This window comes from Ostrinia nubilalis, chromosome 13, assembly GCF_963855985.1.
Source record: "Ostrinia nubilalis chromosome 13, ilOstNubi1.1, whole genome shotgun sequence".
NCBI lineage: Eukaryota > Metazoa > Arthropoda > Insecta > Lepidoptera > Crambidae > Ostrinia > Ostrinia nubilalis.
The window spans coordinates 5,996,451-6,012,646 of NC_087100.1; the positions used below are offsets into that span (position 1 = coordinate 5,996,451).

At 34.0% G+C, this 16,196-nt stretch overlaps 1 protein-coding gene across 2 annotated transcripts in view; it reads right to left on the reverse strand.

Moving 5' to 3' along the window:
• The window catches only part of LOC135077448 (ATP-binding cassette sub-family G member 4), a 133,114-nt gene that overhangs the window by 11,287 nt on the left and 105,631 nt on the right, over positions 1-16,196 (reverse strand). For both annotated transcript variants that reach the window (XM_063971997.1, XM_063971996.1), the window contains exons 3-4: positions 1,396-1,516; positions 608-865 (exon numbers count right to left, since the gene is read on the reverse strand). In XM_063971997.1, the coding sequence (XP_063828067.1) occupies positions 608-865; positions 1,396-1,516 (379 nt within the window). The remainder of the gene's footprint in view (positions 1-607; positions 866-1,395; positions 1,517-16,196) is intronic.

The following is a 16,196-nucleotide window of genomic DNA, read 5'->3' on the forward strand; positions in this document are numbered from 1 at the left end:
AGTAGGTAAGTCACTTCACTGCCAAATCTAATGATCAAATAAATCATCATGCACATTTAGGTATGATTGTCTTGGCAATACGTTTTAAAGGTGCACCTGAATGACTCACATACTTAACAATACCTAACAATGTTATTTTAATCGTTTTGTAAATCAGACCATCAATGTTTACAGCGCGTTTTTAAATTACTTAAACCAACGTTTTATTGGATAACAACATGCCTCGTACGTAATAACAAAGCAAGATAATTGCCCGAGATAGATACAAACTCTATTAAAAATTACCAAACACGATGCTTTTAAAATTACCCATCATAATTTTCTTGAATTTCGTCAGTATTATAGGCTAGCGAAAATTATTATCAAACCAAAGCATTTGACAGTTCCTTTAATTCTGTAGATGTCTCGATGTCACCTAAAATTCATGCACGATTTTCGATATAAATGATAACGTTTAATTGAGGTAATCGTACAGTGCAGCTACATAAAATTAGATTAGTCTTATCATCTCATGACAATTATTTAAGTGGATCTTTGGAGACAGGTTTGTACCTATTCAGAGTCTTACTTTTAAGTAATGGTCAAATTGAAGAGTCAGTGATCTCACCTTTTCTTCTGCCCCCCGGACAACTTATCAGTCTTCGTGTGTTGATGCTCCAGCAGTCCCAACTCTTGCAATATTTCCTCCGAGTGGACTTTCCCTCCTTTTGGTATTTTCAGCCTCGCTGCCACATCCATGGCTTCTCGCACCGTGAGCAACGGTTGCAAGAGATCCTCCTGTGTGATGTAGCACGATGATCTTTGGAACAGGTGCTCGTTCCGTGGTTGACCGTTCACCAGCAGTTCGCCAGTGACGCCTGCTGACCTGTGACGAAAGAGAGCATTATTTCTGGCAAGGTCAATGACCGTAATGTTTTGAAAACGCAAATCAGTGATTTCACGCTTGAGAGACCACAGCATATTGTTGTAAACCATTGTTTTGACGATTCAATTCGACTGTTTGTTGATGTTCCGTCTTCCGATTCCAATTTAGGATCATTAATTCTAACAAAAGTTGTTTTAACCGTCTAAAAGTCAGTAAATTATCTATACAGGGTGTTAGGTAAATGGGTATATGAGCCGACACTAGCCCATGTTAACATGGGCATATAAATGGTATGGTGAAGTCAGAAATTTGATATCATCATTTTAATTTTTTAAATTTTCATACAAAATAAATTTTATAAAATCCGATTTGTATGGAAATTAAAATAATTAAAATGAAGATATCAATTTTCTGACTTCCCCATACCATTTATATGCCCATGTTAACATGGGCTAGTGTCGGCTCATATACCCATTTACCTAACATCTTGTAGAGATATGTAACATAATTAGTAAAGGTTCTAGGCATACCTGTATCCTGAAATAGCGTTCAGTAATGAACTTTTTCCAGCGCCTGATGGTCCCATGATGGCCACGAGCTGTCCAGAAGAAAATTTGCCATCGACTCCTTTCACGACATCTCTGCGTTTGCCTGCCAACAAATTAAAAGAGTTAAGTAATTATTAGGTTAATTACATTAACTATTTTAAAAAATTAAATATTATAAGAGTATGCTGCTGAAAAAGTAAAATCGAGAAAAGGATGGTACGGCCGTGCCGCTTTTTTGCTCGACTTGGTGGTCGGTAGGTAATATGGGTGGTTACTCTGGTAGATAGGAATTCAATCCAAGGTTTCTTTGTAAGTATTGCTTATTAGTTAGCTTAAGCCTAACAGTAATGAAGTAGATATTAATTTCAAACTTAAAAGGCATCTGATCCACGATTGATTTATTACTAGTGGAAAGGTTTATTATTATACCTAAAGTAGAGTTATTATTTTCGAGTAGGTATCCTAAATCTATATCTATATATATAAAAGAAAGTCGTGTTAGTTACTCCACTTATAACTCAAGAACGGCTGAACCGATTTAGCTGAAAATTGTCAGGGAGGTAGTTTAGAGCCAGGAGAAGGACATAGGATACTTTTTATCCCCTTCGAAATTAAAAAAAAGTCTGCTTATTTATTGCCATTAAGGCGGAACAAAGTTCGCCGGGTCAGCTAGTATGTATATGTTATAAAAGAAAGTCGTGTTAGTTACTCCACTTATAACTCAAGAACGGCTGAACCGATTTCGCTGAAAATTGTCAGGGAGGTAGTTTAGAGCCAGGAGAAGGACATAGGATACTTTTTATCCCGTTCGAAATTAAAAAAAAGTCTGCTTATTTATTGCCATTAAGGCGGAACAAAGTTCGCCGGGTCAACTAGTTACTAATATTTAAAATGCCTGCCTTACAATCAAGCCGATACCTAGGTAACTACCACGTATTATATTATCTGTGCTAATACCCACTTGTGTAGGCGCTCATTCAATAAATCGAAAAAAAAATGTTTTCTATCCTATAACCAGACATCCACTTATTTTCTTTTTGATTACTGCAATTTCTCAACGGCTTTGTAAAAACAATAATGTGACTAAGAACACGTGTAGAATCGAAAATGACTTTGCACGAAGCTACTTATTAGCAGATGTCTATCAATGTATTATAAGCCACATAATGAGTGAGATAATTACCCACAAAAACATAATTATACAGATGAATACTATGTTGCAATAAAATAACAACGTTGTAAGTTGTAAGTACTGACTGAACTTTAACTAATGACTCTATAATCCAAATAATTACTAAGTAATACTGTAGTTTTCAGTCGCTAAAATACATATACTTTAATCATGTTAACGTTAGTCATATTCCATCCTCAGTGACCCGATTGCATGGTTATTTTTTCCATATCAATTTTATTAATTTCTCATATTTCATTATCGTGTTGACATACTTTATTAAAATGTTTTATTTTTGTCGCCAATGAAAATATTTATAATTTTAAATGTGTTAGTATGAAATAATAATATAGTACATGGATGAGAATCCGCTTGTACCTACAATAGGGATGTTTTCTGGGTAAAAAAGCAAGTTTGAATTAGTTCGTCGCTTAACTTACCAAAAAATACTCGATAACTATTTTTCACTTTTTCAAACTAATGAAAATTTAAAGTGATAAATAAAGCGCGCCAAAGTTCAAAAGAATAAGCCCGTGACGTCAAAGCGTGCTTAAAAGTACAGCACTTTCTGACGTCATGCGGATCTTCGAAATTACTCGTTTGATTGACAAATAAAAATATACGTGTCCAATATTTTTTGAGAATGTAATTGACGGAGAAGTTATTTTTTTTAGGAAACTAGCCTATTTTCAGAAGCCTATTTACCCCTTTGATCTCGCCGTGCCATATTTATTTTGAGTGCGAAGTATCACTCAATATCCGCTTTTAACCAGCAGTCTGGAATACAAACTAAATCTGTGACTCACCGTTGCATTGATAATGTAATTCATTACGCATTAGCCTGCAATCGTGCTGTATGGTTGCAGATGGTAGATGCACTTCTTTATTTGTTTGTTGAGTGACTAAGGTACTGCACATTGTATTTAAAATGGCATCATTCAGTGATATTGGATTACAATTCAAAGCACTTTATTTGAATCACATAAGCATTTTTAAGGCTGTAACTTATTCAGATTTCTATACTTTAAATTTTCCTAACAAACGAGGCTACCTACTTATAAATTAGATAAGCTTTTCTGAACTTTATTCTCGACCTAGAGTCTTATGTAGGTATCATTAGTATCATCATAATATCCTTTCTATAACTTTCGCAGTCGTAACAAATCAATTTTTCAGGTGCTTTTAAACAAGGTTTTTTGTAATAATTAATACAAAAAACCTTCTGAATCACTCTGTCTATTACTGAAAATGGCATTAAAATCATTCGTTGCATAGTTTAAAAATTATAGCATTAAAATCCGTTGCATACTTTAATTAAAAGCGTACCTAGGCAAGAGTGACTCTGTTTACTATGCAAAGATTATCTTTACTTTTTATTATTATTAATAATGCAAAACAAAAGTTAATAATAATATAGCGTGTGACAGAACACGAGCGTAACAGTAGCTTACGAATTTCAATCATTGTTATTCGTTCTAAGCAGTGATCTCACATGTTTATTAATTCTAGTGCTATCGTATTTATGCTTTGTTCCACAAATTCTTGACTCATCTAGTTTCACTGATAAAATCCAACCACAAAGGATATCAATTTGCTATACACGTACTATAAACGACCTCGATCATTTTCCAGTGATCTATCAACGAATAAGTAATTGCAAGTCACAATTTCTATAAAAACGCTTTATTTAGCCCTGAAAATCTTGACAGTCATGGTATGGCTGGTTTTAATGTTAGTATGTACGTACAGTCAGCGTCAAACAGTTCAAACCCAAAGTGGCCAAAAAGTTAACAATAAAACCTTATTCTAATATAGTAACAAAGACGTGTTGGGAACTTTTTAGCTATTCTGGGTGTTTCGGACTATTTGACGCTTTTTTTTTTTATGTGATAGGAGGCAGACGCTGACTGTACTTAGTCAATTTATGAATTTAGTTAGCGAATCTTGTCAAAAATACTTTACCTACTTCAAAAATTCCAAGAAAGCCACACTTTATTTCTTTCCAACTAAATGTAAAACCGAAAGTAACAAATATTTTACAATTTACAGATTTTCGTTTGAGTATTTACGAAAGTAAAAAAAAAGGTTTTTCAGTGTATGGTTTTTCACTGCACTTAATTGTAAAGTACCTAGTCTGTACAAATGGTAATATATTTTACTGGAACAAACTCATGACAACATGTTTCACCATTTTACTTTAACTGTTGTTTGAAATGCACATAATTTGCATACAATTATGAGCTGTGCAAATGATTACGTTAAGCGTTTAAATTAGTCAATGAGTGGTGACAGCTTTTTTGTCAGGTCATGCTTAGAAATAGTTGTAAACTGAAAACTGTAGAAAGTATAGTTCAAGTTCTTAAGGCCGTTTGTAGACATCCGTTTTTTCACCGGACGACGAACCGTCAAAAAACGGATATCCTTTGTGTACTGTCAATTTTTTCGCCGGACCTGTCCGATGCACATGCATAATTACACATGTACCTACACATGTACACGTTCATTATAAACCATGCACACCACCGCTAAATCCGGCGAAAAAATCAGGCCGACGTCCGGTAAAACGGATGTTTACATGCGGCTTATAGATGACCCACGCTGAACTGTCCCACCAAACTCAATGACAGGGGGGCGCTACCATCGTTCAACTATATGGTTTCCAACATGGCAAAAATCTGAACCAGCGATCCGGTATTGACGGTGGCGCCCCACTGTCAATGTCATCGACAGGACAGTCCAGTATTTTGGAACTATAACTCAGTGCCTGAGAAGGGAGCGGCACGGAAAAGAGTTTTTGGGACGTCAAACGTCAGTGGGACTTCAAATATGCTTCAGATTTGTATGCTCTGTCACGTTATATGTCAATGTCACCCTTCCCGTGCCACTCCCATACCTCAGACACTGTCTGACACTGCGCTAGACCCATAGTTCTTTAAATGTTCAAAAGTAAACGAAATAACTTTTATATCCAGGAACCTACAGTTTTTTCTACCATTTGAATTAATGCAAGGTTTTTCTCGTAGGTATGTGTAAACCAACCTAATAGTCGTTTGATTTTTCAGTAGACTATTAATCAAGTTCAAGTCACACATTCAAATCCTGAAGGGGTCAAATGGTCAAATTAGAACTGCTAAAAGCACGAAGATTATTAATTTTGATTTTTAATAGGTAAGTCTTTATCTAAATTCTAGTAATTTATTAGAATTGTGCCATTTTGAAGACAATAATCAGCCTAGATATCTCAAGTCCGGCTAATAAATAAGAGGTAGATACTTAGTTCAAAAAGGCTATCAATTTTGTGTCTATTTATTTATCTGTTATCTTAGTTTGAGGCTAGGTAATAAATTACTGAGATAGTTTAGAATCATAATTGTAATCCTAAGTATTTAAAGCAAAATACTTAGATCATTACTTACTTTGTATCACAATTTATATTCACACATTACACAACGTGAGATGGAAAGGAAACTGTACCCCAAGCACGAATAACCCTCGTGATCTTAGGCTGAGTTGCTTGCACCATCTTACTTTGACTTCAAACGTCAAAAATCTGTCAAACTCTACACAAAAAGCACTGGTTATCGTTATAGCTACGGTTAAAGTTAGGTGGTGCAACCGTCATGACAAAAGATTCCTTGCACATGTCATTGTCACATGAGGAACTAATTTTATGATTTGCGCAAAAGAAAACTATAAAAAGATCCTCAAATCAACCACTAGCTTTGGTCGAAAGATCTTTTTATCTTTCCTTTATGTATGTTAATTGATAGCAAGAATATTTTCTCTTGTGACAGCAAACAACCCATTGTCATGACGAGTACAACTTTATTATTACTATACGATTACGAGAGTTTTTCGTGCTTGGGGCACAGACTTGCTAATTAGTACGAAATTAATGAGTAACACTAGGACCTTATCTGGGTCATGGAGTCATGTCACTTTTCAAACAATAAACAAGACAAGGATATCCAGCAATGTCAAGATAACCTAGAGATTGTTTAAGAGCGTTGTAGCAAAAAGTTGGCGTTCGAATTTTAGGTTTTTATTGCTTGACGTCGCGTAGTGAGTGCGCAAACTGCATTTATCTGTACAATTTCAACGCTGCGTCGACTAAACGATCTTAATCCGTAGTTGTATCGTACCTAAGATAGTACATCATACATAATAATAAAGAAATAATGTATAATTTACCTATTTGATTTTTTCTCAGATCAGACTTTTAGCAAAATCAAGTTACGTAATTAATGTATTTTTTACACTAGTAAATCCCTCGACAAGTTTTTAATCTTTAAATTGATTAAAGTAATAAGTTGATGGGTTTGAAAGAATGTATGTTTTATTTTATTCTTTTTACAGCATCAAAAGCTTGTTTATGAAAAATATTTACTATTTAAATTTTACTTTTGACTTTTTAGTTTTTATGATGCGGGATGGAAAAATTAAAAATTCTGATTTTGTGACGTTTCCGCACATAAATATGGATAAGTTAAATAAATAGAATGAAATGTATGAAAACGAGCGTGCCATTTTTTAAACGTTATCTATAATATCTGTGTCCATCAAAAAGCTCGTAACTAAACATCGTAAGCGCCATTCACATTATTATCTAAAAGTTAATAATAAATATTTAGTTTTTGTAAATCTAAACAAGTCAGGAAATCAAAGAGGTAAATACTGATATCATTGTGATTTTATAGAATTTATTATTATAAACCACGGTCGTATAATGCTAAAAAATCAGAGGTAACTTTAAGATTTTTATCCATAGAGCAATATTTATCTAATCGTGTTTTTAAACAGTTATCCCATTAGGTACACATGCGTTCTGTAATACAAACCCATCAAAAACAATACTTGTCAAAAAACCAAGTCTCACTACTCAGTTGTTCTACGGTAAAAAGTTGTGAGATCCATGTAATACCAAGTCCAGTCCAGGAAATCATTAACGTTTTACATAAATATATTGACTTGGCTATCGCATGAAAACACGTGTAAATTAAATTATTTAGTGCGAAATGAAACGAAATTTTGCATGCCTGTGTAGACATGTAAAATTTCAGCTCAATGGGAAAACGGGAAGTAAGTAAATTTTAAGTTGCAAGATTTTACAACTCCAGATGTCAAAGAAAATAAAAGCTTGTAGATAGCTTTACAAAGAAAAGAAAGATTTATGAAGAAAATAAAAAGTACTGTCTACGATACATTTGTTAGGCCGTGTTGCACCGTCTTACTTTAACATTGACATCAAAATTGTCAAAAATCTATCTAACATAAAACACTGGTTATTGTCAGTTAGGGTCAAAGTTAGGTGGTGCATCTCAGCCTTAGTGTATTTTAATTAAATTTAATACAAATAAGGATGATGAAAATAATCGATAAGTGATCTCACTCGAATATTTCTTATAGCAGGTATACAAGATGTCGAACAAATGGTTACTTACTGAAAAAGTGCTTCATGAGACCTAGTAAATGGCATCAATAATATGTTTAAGAACGAACTGAATCTTTTTTTTTTTTTTTTTTTTTTATGTGATAGGAGGCAAACGAGCAGACGGATCACCTGATGGTAAGTGATTACCGTCGCCCATAGACACCCGCAGACCCAGGGGCGTTACAGGTGCGTTGCCGGCCTTTAAGATAAAGATACGCTCTCCTCTTGAAAGCTTGCAGGTCGTATCCGTCCGGAAACACCGCAGACGACAGTCCATTCAACAGTTTGGTTGTACGGGGCAGGAAGTATTCAAAAAACCTATATTTCCAGCTTTCATACATTTAATACAGTTACAAACAAACACGAAATCAATGGTGTCTGAGAATTCTGAGTGCCTTAATGCCGTCCCCTTTATCTGTTTATTTAGTATTTATTAATTAGTATCTCTTGATGATATTGTAGCAAGTTAAACCTAAAATCATGTTTTCCGTAAATAATTTAACTACGAATGCAATTTACGAGTTTGTTGTTTGATTATTATATATTACTCAATTAAAAATTTAAATTTAAAAAATTAACACTTCTAATATGGTAGGTATGGCTGGCGGCATACATTTAGTATGAAATTCGGAAACATTGAATTTTCGCATAGATCCAGTTTATTCTTTGACCTATTTATTGTTATTGTTTTAAAGAGCTCATGAAGCACTTACAGGAACAGTAAACAGTTTCTCGATATCTTGTATAATTAAAAATCAAGTGAAATCACTTATCGTTTCCACCCTGTACCTTTACTTTTAAAAATAAACTCATTTTATACGTTCATTTGTATAAGTATCTACAATACAAATACCTAACGAACTTAGTTGACGTTTTATAAAACTATTTGTCTAAGTGGCATCGAGCGACCGCTGGTGGATTTGCCATTTACCTGACCTACCCCTTTATTACTAAACGTTTAATATCAGATGAATAGTTACACACCAATTTCTTTCATTCAGTCGTCAGTAATTGAACTTTCGGAAAAACATGACGAAGCGTTGTATGACCATACGGACGCTATTCAACTTTTATTAGTAAGGAAGAGTATATTTTATGTTGGTAGAAACACAATAGCATAGACTAATGTTTTGACACCCTGTTAAAATTTTTATTAGTTATTTATTTTTTCCTGACCAAACAGATACCATAATAATATCTTTTGTCTATTCTACCCATATTCTGTAAGTAAAATAATAAAAAGTTTGAAAAGAAAGAAATTACAAGTCCGATTTACCTAAACAAATAAATTAAAAATACTTGCGGATCAAAAGTACCTACTCAATCATACTACAATTTACGAAAAAATCACGCGTGACGCATAAACGTCAGTGGGCAGTCAACTGACATAGACCCGGCGTCTACGAGTGCCAAAGCACGACTGATTTATGCCATTTGATGCACCCGATTTTGTAGTATTTTCAAATTAATTTTTCATTTGAAGATTGAAGATAGATATTTTTTCTTTTTCACACAATAATAGTACTATGTTTCTTCTTAAGTATAAAGTAGTTTATGTTGCCAAATGACTTTTAGATTATGAGATGTGACCTGTTTTCTTGCAGTAATTTTCTCGAATTTTGACTATCTTAGACATGATAAAAATGCATTTTAATGAATTAAACATTAAAATTTTCTCAATACACTTTCTTCTTCAGGGTATGCTTATTCTAATGAATACATTCTATCTTCTTACTTAGAAATAAATTTGTTGTAATATTAGTTCAAAGTTGTGCCTTCGCGAGTTACCTGGAAATCGGGCTTTCGAAATTCGCTGTTTTCGTAGGCAAAAATCCAATTTGAACGAGATTTTGTCAATAGACATTCCGTAAAAACGTATGATAATTACGATGATATAAGTCAAAAGAAGCTATAACAATAAATTATATGACTAAAATCATTTCGAAATCTGCCAAATTCTCGATTTCTGCATGAAAAATGTGACAACGCTCTTAACGTTTTACATAAATATATTGACTTGGCCATCGCATGAAAACACGTGTAAATTAAATTATTTAGTGCGATGGCCAAGTCAAAAATTTATGTAAAACGTTAAAGATTTCCTGGCCTGGACTTGGTATTACATGGATCTCACAACTTTTTACCGTAGAACAACTGAGTTGCGAGACTTGGTTTTTTTGACAAGTATTGTTTTTGATGGGATTTAATTAGACTCGTCCCAAGCTGCTGAAAAAGGCATGATGAGGGAAAACAAAAGTTCATCATCTTTAAACATAAAGAACTACTTAAACATTGCCTAAAACTTTAGCAAACCCAAAAGTTACTCAAATATGTTTTTACTTTGATGCGTTAAAAAAGAAAAAATGTCTATTTAAGTCCTACTAATTACTTATACTAAAATCTTACAAAATGGCAAATTAATTTAGAAATCGAACAAAAACATGATTAGTGCCGACCGCTAGACATTTTATCAGTGGCAAAGTGCAAGTTCGCACAATTAGTTTGGAGTCGTGATCTGTTCTGATACGAATAAAGGTATGTGGGTCACTGTCAGACGGAATAAATACCGCAATTCAATCTATACTTATCTTATAATAAATCTGTAGAGAGGTCAATTCTGTACATGAAATATATTTTCAAAATAACTATCAGGGGGTGATTAGTGATCGATACTGATGCCAAAAATGCAATCAGTAAAATTTTTGTCTGTCTGTCTGTCTGTCTGTCTGTCTGTCTGTATGTTCCTTATAGAAACAAAAACTACTTGACGGATTTTAACGAAACTTGGTACAATTATTCTTCGTACTCCTGGGCAGGTTATAGGATACTTAGGAATTCCCACGGGCACGGGAATTAGCGGGAAAATTCTTTTGTATGAAAAATCTAAACTGCTTAAGAGCCATTTTACATTTTCGTGCGAATTTCTAAGATTTTGGAAGCATGAATTACTATCTTAAGCAACACCCAGAGATTATTTAATAACTGCGAAAGATAGGTCGATCCTTGGTGTTGACCATTAATGAAACGGATTTACTAAAACTCTTTTGCTTAATTCTCAGTGCCCCATCTCCCACAACCATTTTACGGAAAAATTGCCGCAGACTCTATTTCAAAGTCCTGTATCTATTATTTATGCTCATATAATAAGCTTAAAAATATATAGTAATCATCAAACATATATTCTTGTAGTCCATTAATGAAATAGATTCTTGAATTTCATTACCATTATTGAGTAAAATCTAAAAATAATTTGGCAAATTTGAAGATTAACGTCACATTTTGATCGTGGTTTTTAGTTTAAAAACACAGCAATAACTGCAATAAAAGTATCCCAAAATGAAGAATATTCATTGTAGTATTGATTTCTACAGTTATTGTTTTAATATTAGTAACCACTTTGTCAAAATATTGATGTGAATATCAGTATAAATTACAATGCACAAGCCGACATCGATTAGTATGGCGCGAGCGCCCGTCAAGGCAGGACCTGTGTCACTTTTCCCGCCATGACGTTTACGTGCGTTCGTGTCGTGAAGCGGTGATTTATACGGCGACCAAATACATTTGATACTATGCCGAGTGGTCCCTGTTTCGAGTCGGCCGTTTGGTGTAGTGGTTTGAAACGGACTAATTTGTTTGTTTGGAGGCAATAGGCTCCGAAAAAAAATTATTTCACGATTAGAATTCAAAATGTTTTCGTATTTTATTCACACACACAAGGTCAAAATATGTGCTCATTATCCACTGCGGTATTAGTATTTAATGTTCGAATAATCTTTAGTACTATGCAAGCAATGTAAACTGTTTAGGTACATTATGTCGTCGCTGCTGTCATTATTGCTTTCACAAGCAATATGTTCTGTTTTTGGGCATATTGTTGCGACACCGGCTCCGCCCCCTTGTCACATCTCCCTTTAGTTTCTGTAATCTGTGCTTGCATCGAGGTTGATATCAATTAAAATTAAATATTCCTTAGTGCTTTTGATTTAAATTATTTTTTTATTTTGACATGTGTTTGAAAAATCAAGGTCAGATCGCAATAAAATAACAAGTGAAAACGTAACATTGATGAGGTAATTCCATTAGAAAGTAGGTATGTATTCATTCCTAGGATTCCCCTAACACCATCAAATTCAAGAGAATTCAAGGGAGTGCAGTTTCCCATCTCATGCTTAGGGGCCACGGTTTAAAATAGCGTGGTTGCATAGAGCAACTACGTGCGCTGCTCATACTAATTTTCGATACAAAAGCAAGTGTTGGTGCCCTCACGAGTTTTAGCGGAGTGCCATATGGTAGCGGGAGTAGACTTAAGGGAAATCTATGCTTCTCCGACAGCCAGTTGTATGTAGCATGCTCCAGAGTATGCGCACAATAAAATTCTGGTCGATGCTAGGGATGGATAAGCGTCGCTGTCGCTGGCGACAGGGTCTTCTGGTTCAGGGTTCATGGCGTAGGTCTCAGGCAAAATTAAATCCACTCGTAGAGAATAATAGGCTAGATGTCAAAATTTCAATTATTTGTCCGTCAGACAGTTATTTAGAAAATATTACTCATATTTTTTATTTTCTTTCATAATTAAATAATAACAGTGCTACATCGAGTTGAAATGGCGCGATACGTCACGTTTGAGTAGAATTTTTACTCAAAAGTGACGTCACGCGACATTTCAACTCAATACAATACTGTAATTACTCGTTTATGAAAAAAATAGAAAATATGTCTCCAAAATTTTTTAATTATCTCTCTGACGGACTAAACAGAATTTCGATTTCATTACCCAGTCATCATCCCTATTACACACAGCACTAGAGTCGTATCGGAACTGAGTGAACCAACGGTTTTGCGATAGGAACGTCCGACCCGAGTGATAGTACTGCTGTACTGTAAAGTTTCATCAAAATCTGTTCAGTAGTTTTTGCGTGAAAGCGTAACAAACATCCAGACATCCACACAAACGTTCGTATTTATAATATTAGTAAGACTAGTAAGATTTAAGATAGTTAGATGAATTATTTTAGTTATTTGTTTAATAATAATAATATTTATTTATTTATTTATTTATTTATTTCTTAGCTCTGTCTGATAATGGATCTGGTGGAGTTGCAATGGCCACCTCCATTGCAACTCCGTAACAAAACAATAGAACCCTATGGAGTTTGGGCTTGTGTGATTCGCTTTGACGAATACTTCGTCCCTAAATGATATCCAGGGTCCGATGATGGAGCTGTAAGGGGGCAATTTTTTTTTTCACTATGTCACTGTCTTTATTTTTTACTTATAGCCCGACCAGGAACATAAAAACCCTGGCATAGAGGCGCGTTAATTGCATTTGATAGTGCAACACTGAGTACAGTCGTACCTGTGTTAAATTAATAGGCTAATTTTATGTATCAGGATTCAGGATTACGGGCTAATTTGATATTTTCATAAATTAACGAAAAAAGATTATATAGGTAAATAATCAAATTCAGAACTTGAATATTGAACTGCAATGTCTGCTCATGAACGCTTCAAACTCGGTACTTCTTTCCCAATTCCATAAAATTCAACACTTTCAAAGTGATAAAAATCTTTAAAATAGGTAGTTGAAACAAACCACAGCTAATTTTCATAGTGGACTATACTATACGATAAACATGTCAGTCAATTTGACAACCTTTGTCGGAAACATTATTCAATGAAAATATTGTCCGAACCCTTAGTACTTCTCTTAGACAAATAATTTAACACTTTGTGAACCAGTTTTCTTTCACGACTATAAAAAGTTTTTAGCACTTTAATTCCCAAATCCATTGCACACATTTAAAATAAAGTTTGTTTACACTTTGACAGCAATAGACAGTTTATTATTGACATGCAAGGTGACATGTCAATGAAGTTTTCAGTTACTGTTGCCATTAAAAAAAATTAGTACCATTAGTTTTCCGCAACATGGCGAGGCTTTTTATGTTCCTGGTCGGGCTATAATATATATTTTACATATTATACCTATACGTGTTTCATTTATTAATCGAAATATAAAAATCTTTGAAAGACTAAATACCTAAACTCTATTAAAATTTTATATTAATTATTCATGTTTTAATACCTTATTCTACCTAAAAATTAATAACTTATTAATAAGGTCACGGCTCAAGATTTTTTTGTCCATTTCGGCGTTCTTTTTACTCTTTTGTCTTTGCGTTGACAGTTTGTAGCTAAATTCGCGCGGAATATTTTTGTGAAATGGCTCTTAAGTTAGACGCTTGAAATTTGGCATGCAGGTACCTTAGTAAACTCAAAGCTTAGTTACAACAGGATATTGCAAAATTCCCACAGGAACGGGAGTTAGCGGGAAAAACATTGGTATCAAAAAATCTAAACGGCGTAAGATAGATGAAGGGGGTAAAACGGGATCCACGCGTACGAAGTCGCGGGCGGCCGCTAGTACTAAATAAGTTTATTTATTGCTTACTATATTAGCCGAGATTTAAGTGGACAAAGCTGATTTATTATAAAAGTTATTTGAACAAACGACGCCTGCATTTGTGGCTTGCTTTTACGTAAACGAGAACGTCAGATAAAAATTTAAAATAAAGTTTTATCTGACGAGTTTACAAGCTTTTCAGCTTTTAAATCATTGTGGGCGTTTAAGAAAGATTTATAGATATGAATCCTTTGTGCTACCTTCTCACCTGGAAGACTTCCTTCTCATATGAGGTAATTCATATGTTTCTTCTTCCTTGAATAGAACGTCTCAGAGACGTGACCATTTTGGCAATTTTGCGATAAAAGCCATAAGTGCTTTCAGGTGTTTAATTATTTTTTACCATAACCTAAGTCAAAGTACGTACGAGAGTATTTTGATTGATGAACGTAATAAAATAGATTATGAGTTACAATGTTCCATGAAAAATGATAAAAGTACAGCCAATTGAGCGCCAAAGTGCAGCGGCCTTGGAACCAAAAGATAACAGTGGTATCTTCCCCGCTGATGTTATTCATAATGTTATGACCGGTCTACAATGTTATATCTACTAGTATACGAGTAGTATGTTATTGTTTTTACAACTGATACAAAAGCAATAGGTACTTAGCGTCATTTTGATTAATTACTAACTTTCACCCGCGGTTTCCCCTGCGTGTAATTTAGTCTATCAACTAAAACTTACGCAAGCTTTCCTTTAAAAACCGGGATATAACCTATTCTTTGTTATTCTCTGGATCACAAACTATCTCTATCATCAATTTCAATCTTGTTATAGACGTAGGTAGAGCCACGAGCGCCAAATACAATGAATCCCGATTTTCATTAGATCCTTTCAGCCTATCTCTTTGAGTTCATCGATCTCCTGTTTCAGTTCCATACTGGAAAGCATCCTGCAATATATTTGCGCATAATATGTACATGAATGTACATTGTTAAACAAACATGTTTGATACATGATTGAAACAATCGATCTATTGATCTGATGACTAAAAGTTGAAGTAGGTATTTTGATCGTCCTTTCTGTTGTCATTTTCAGCGACACACGAGAACTTAAGAATACAATCTCAATTAAATGTATCATATTTCTTCAGGCATTCTTCAATAACATGGGAATGCTCTTAACAATCTCTTCCATAATATTATTATACATTTACCTACTTACTATTTTCACAGCAGTATTGCAGAGTGCCTACCTATGACAACTCGCAATCGTTCTAAAAAAATAATTTCACATCGTGTAAGTGATAGTGTTCTACTGAATACCTAGATTTGTGTGTCACAATATTAAAATTGCGAGAGACATCGGGTTCTAAAATGTTACAAATGTCTTCATACTTTAGTAATTTAATAAAAGTTAGCGCATCCAAATGGATTTAGATTCAAATCAGTGCACAGCAGTGCAATTTAGTGGTAATAATAAAGCTACTTTTTATAAAAATAAATATCTAGTATATTATTTATTGCTCTAGCTATTGACCAGCTCTGGATTTAAAATAATGTTAAAAAAAACTAGGTACAATACAAGGAAGTAATTATTGCACTAGGCTCGCAGAACTGTATCGCAATATTAATGTAAATGGGCTTACAAAATTGTGCTTAACTTTATACGAGTACCTACTATAGCTCCGGTTCATACTAATGAATGTTTTTAAATGGACGGCTGATCCGTTTGTCTGAGAAAAATAATATATCCTACTCCAATTTTATTTAGT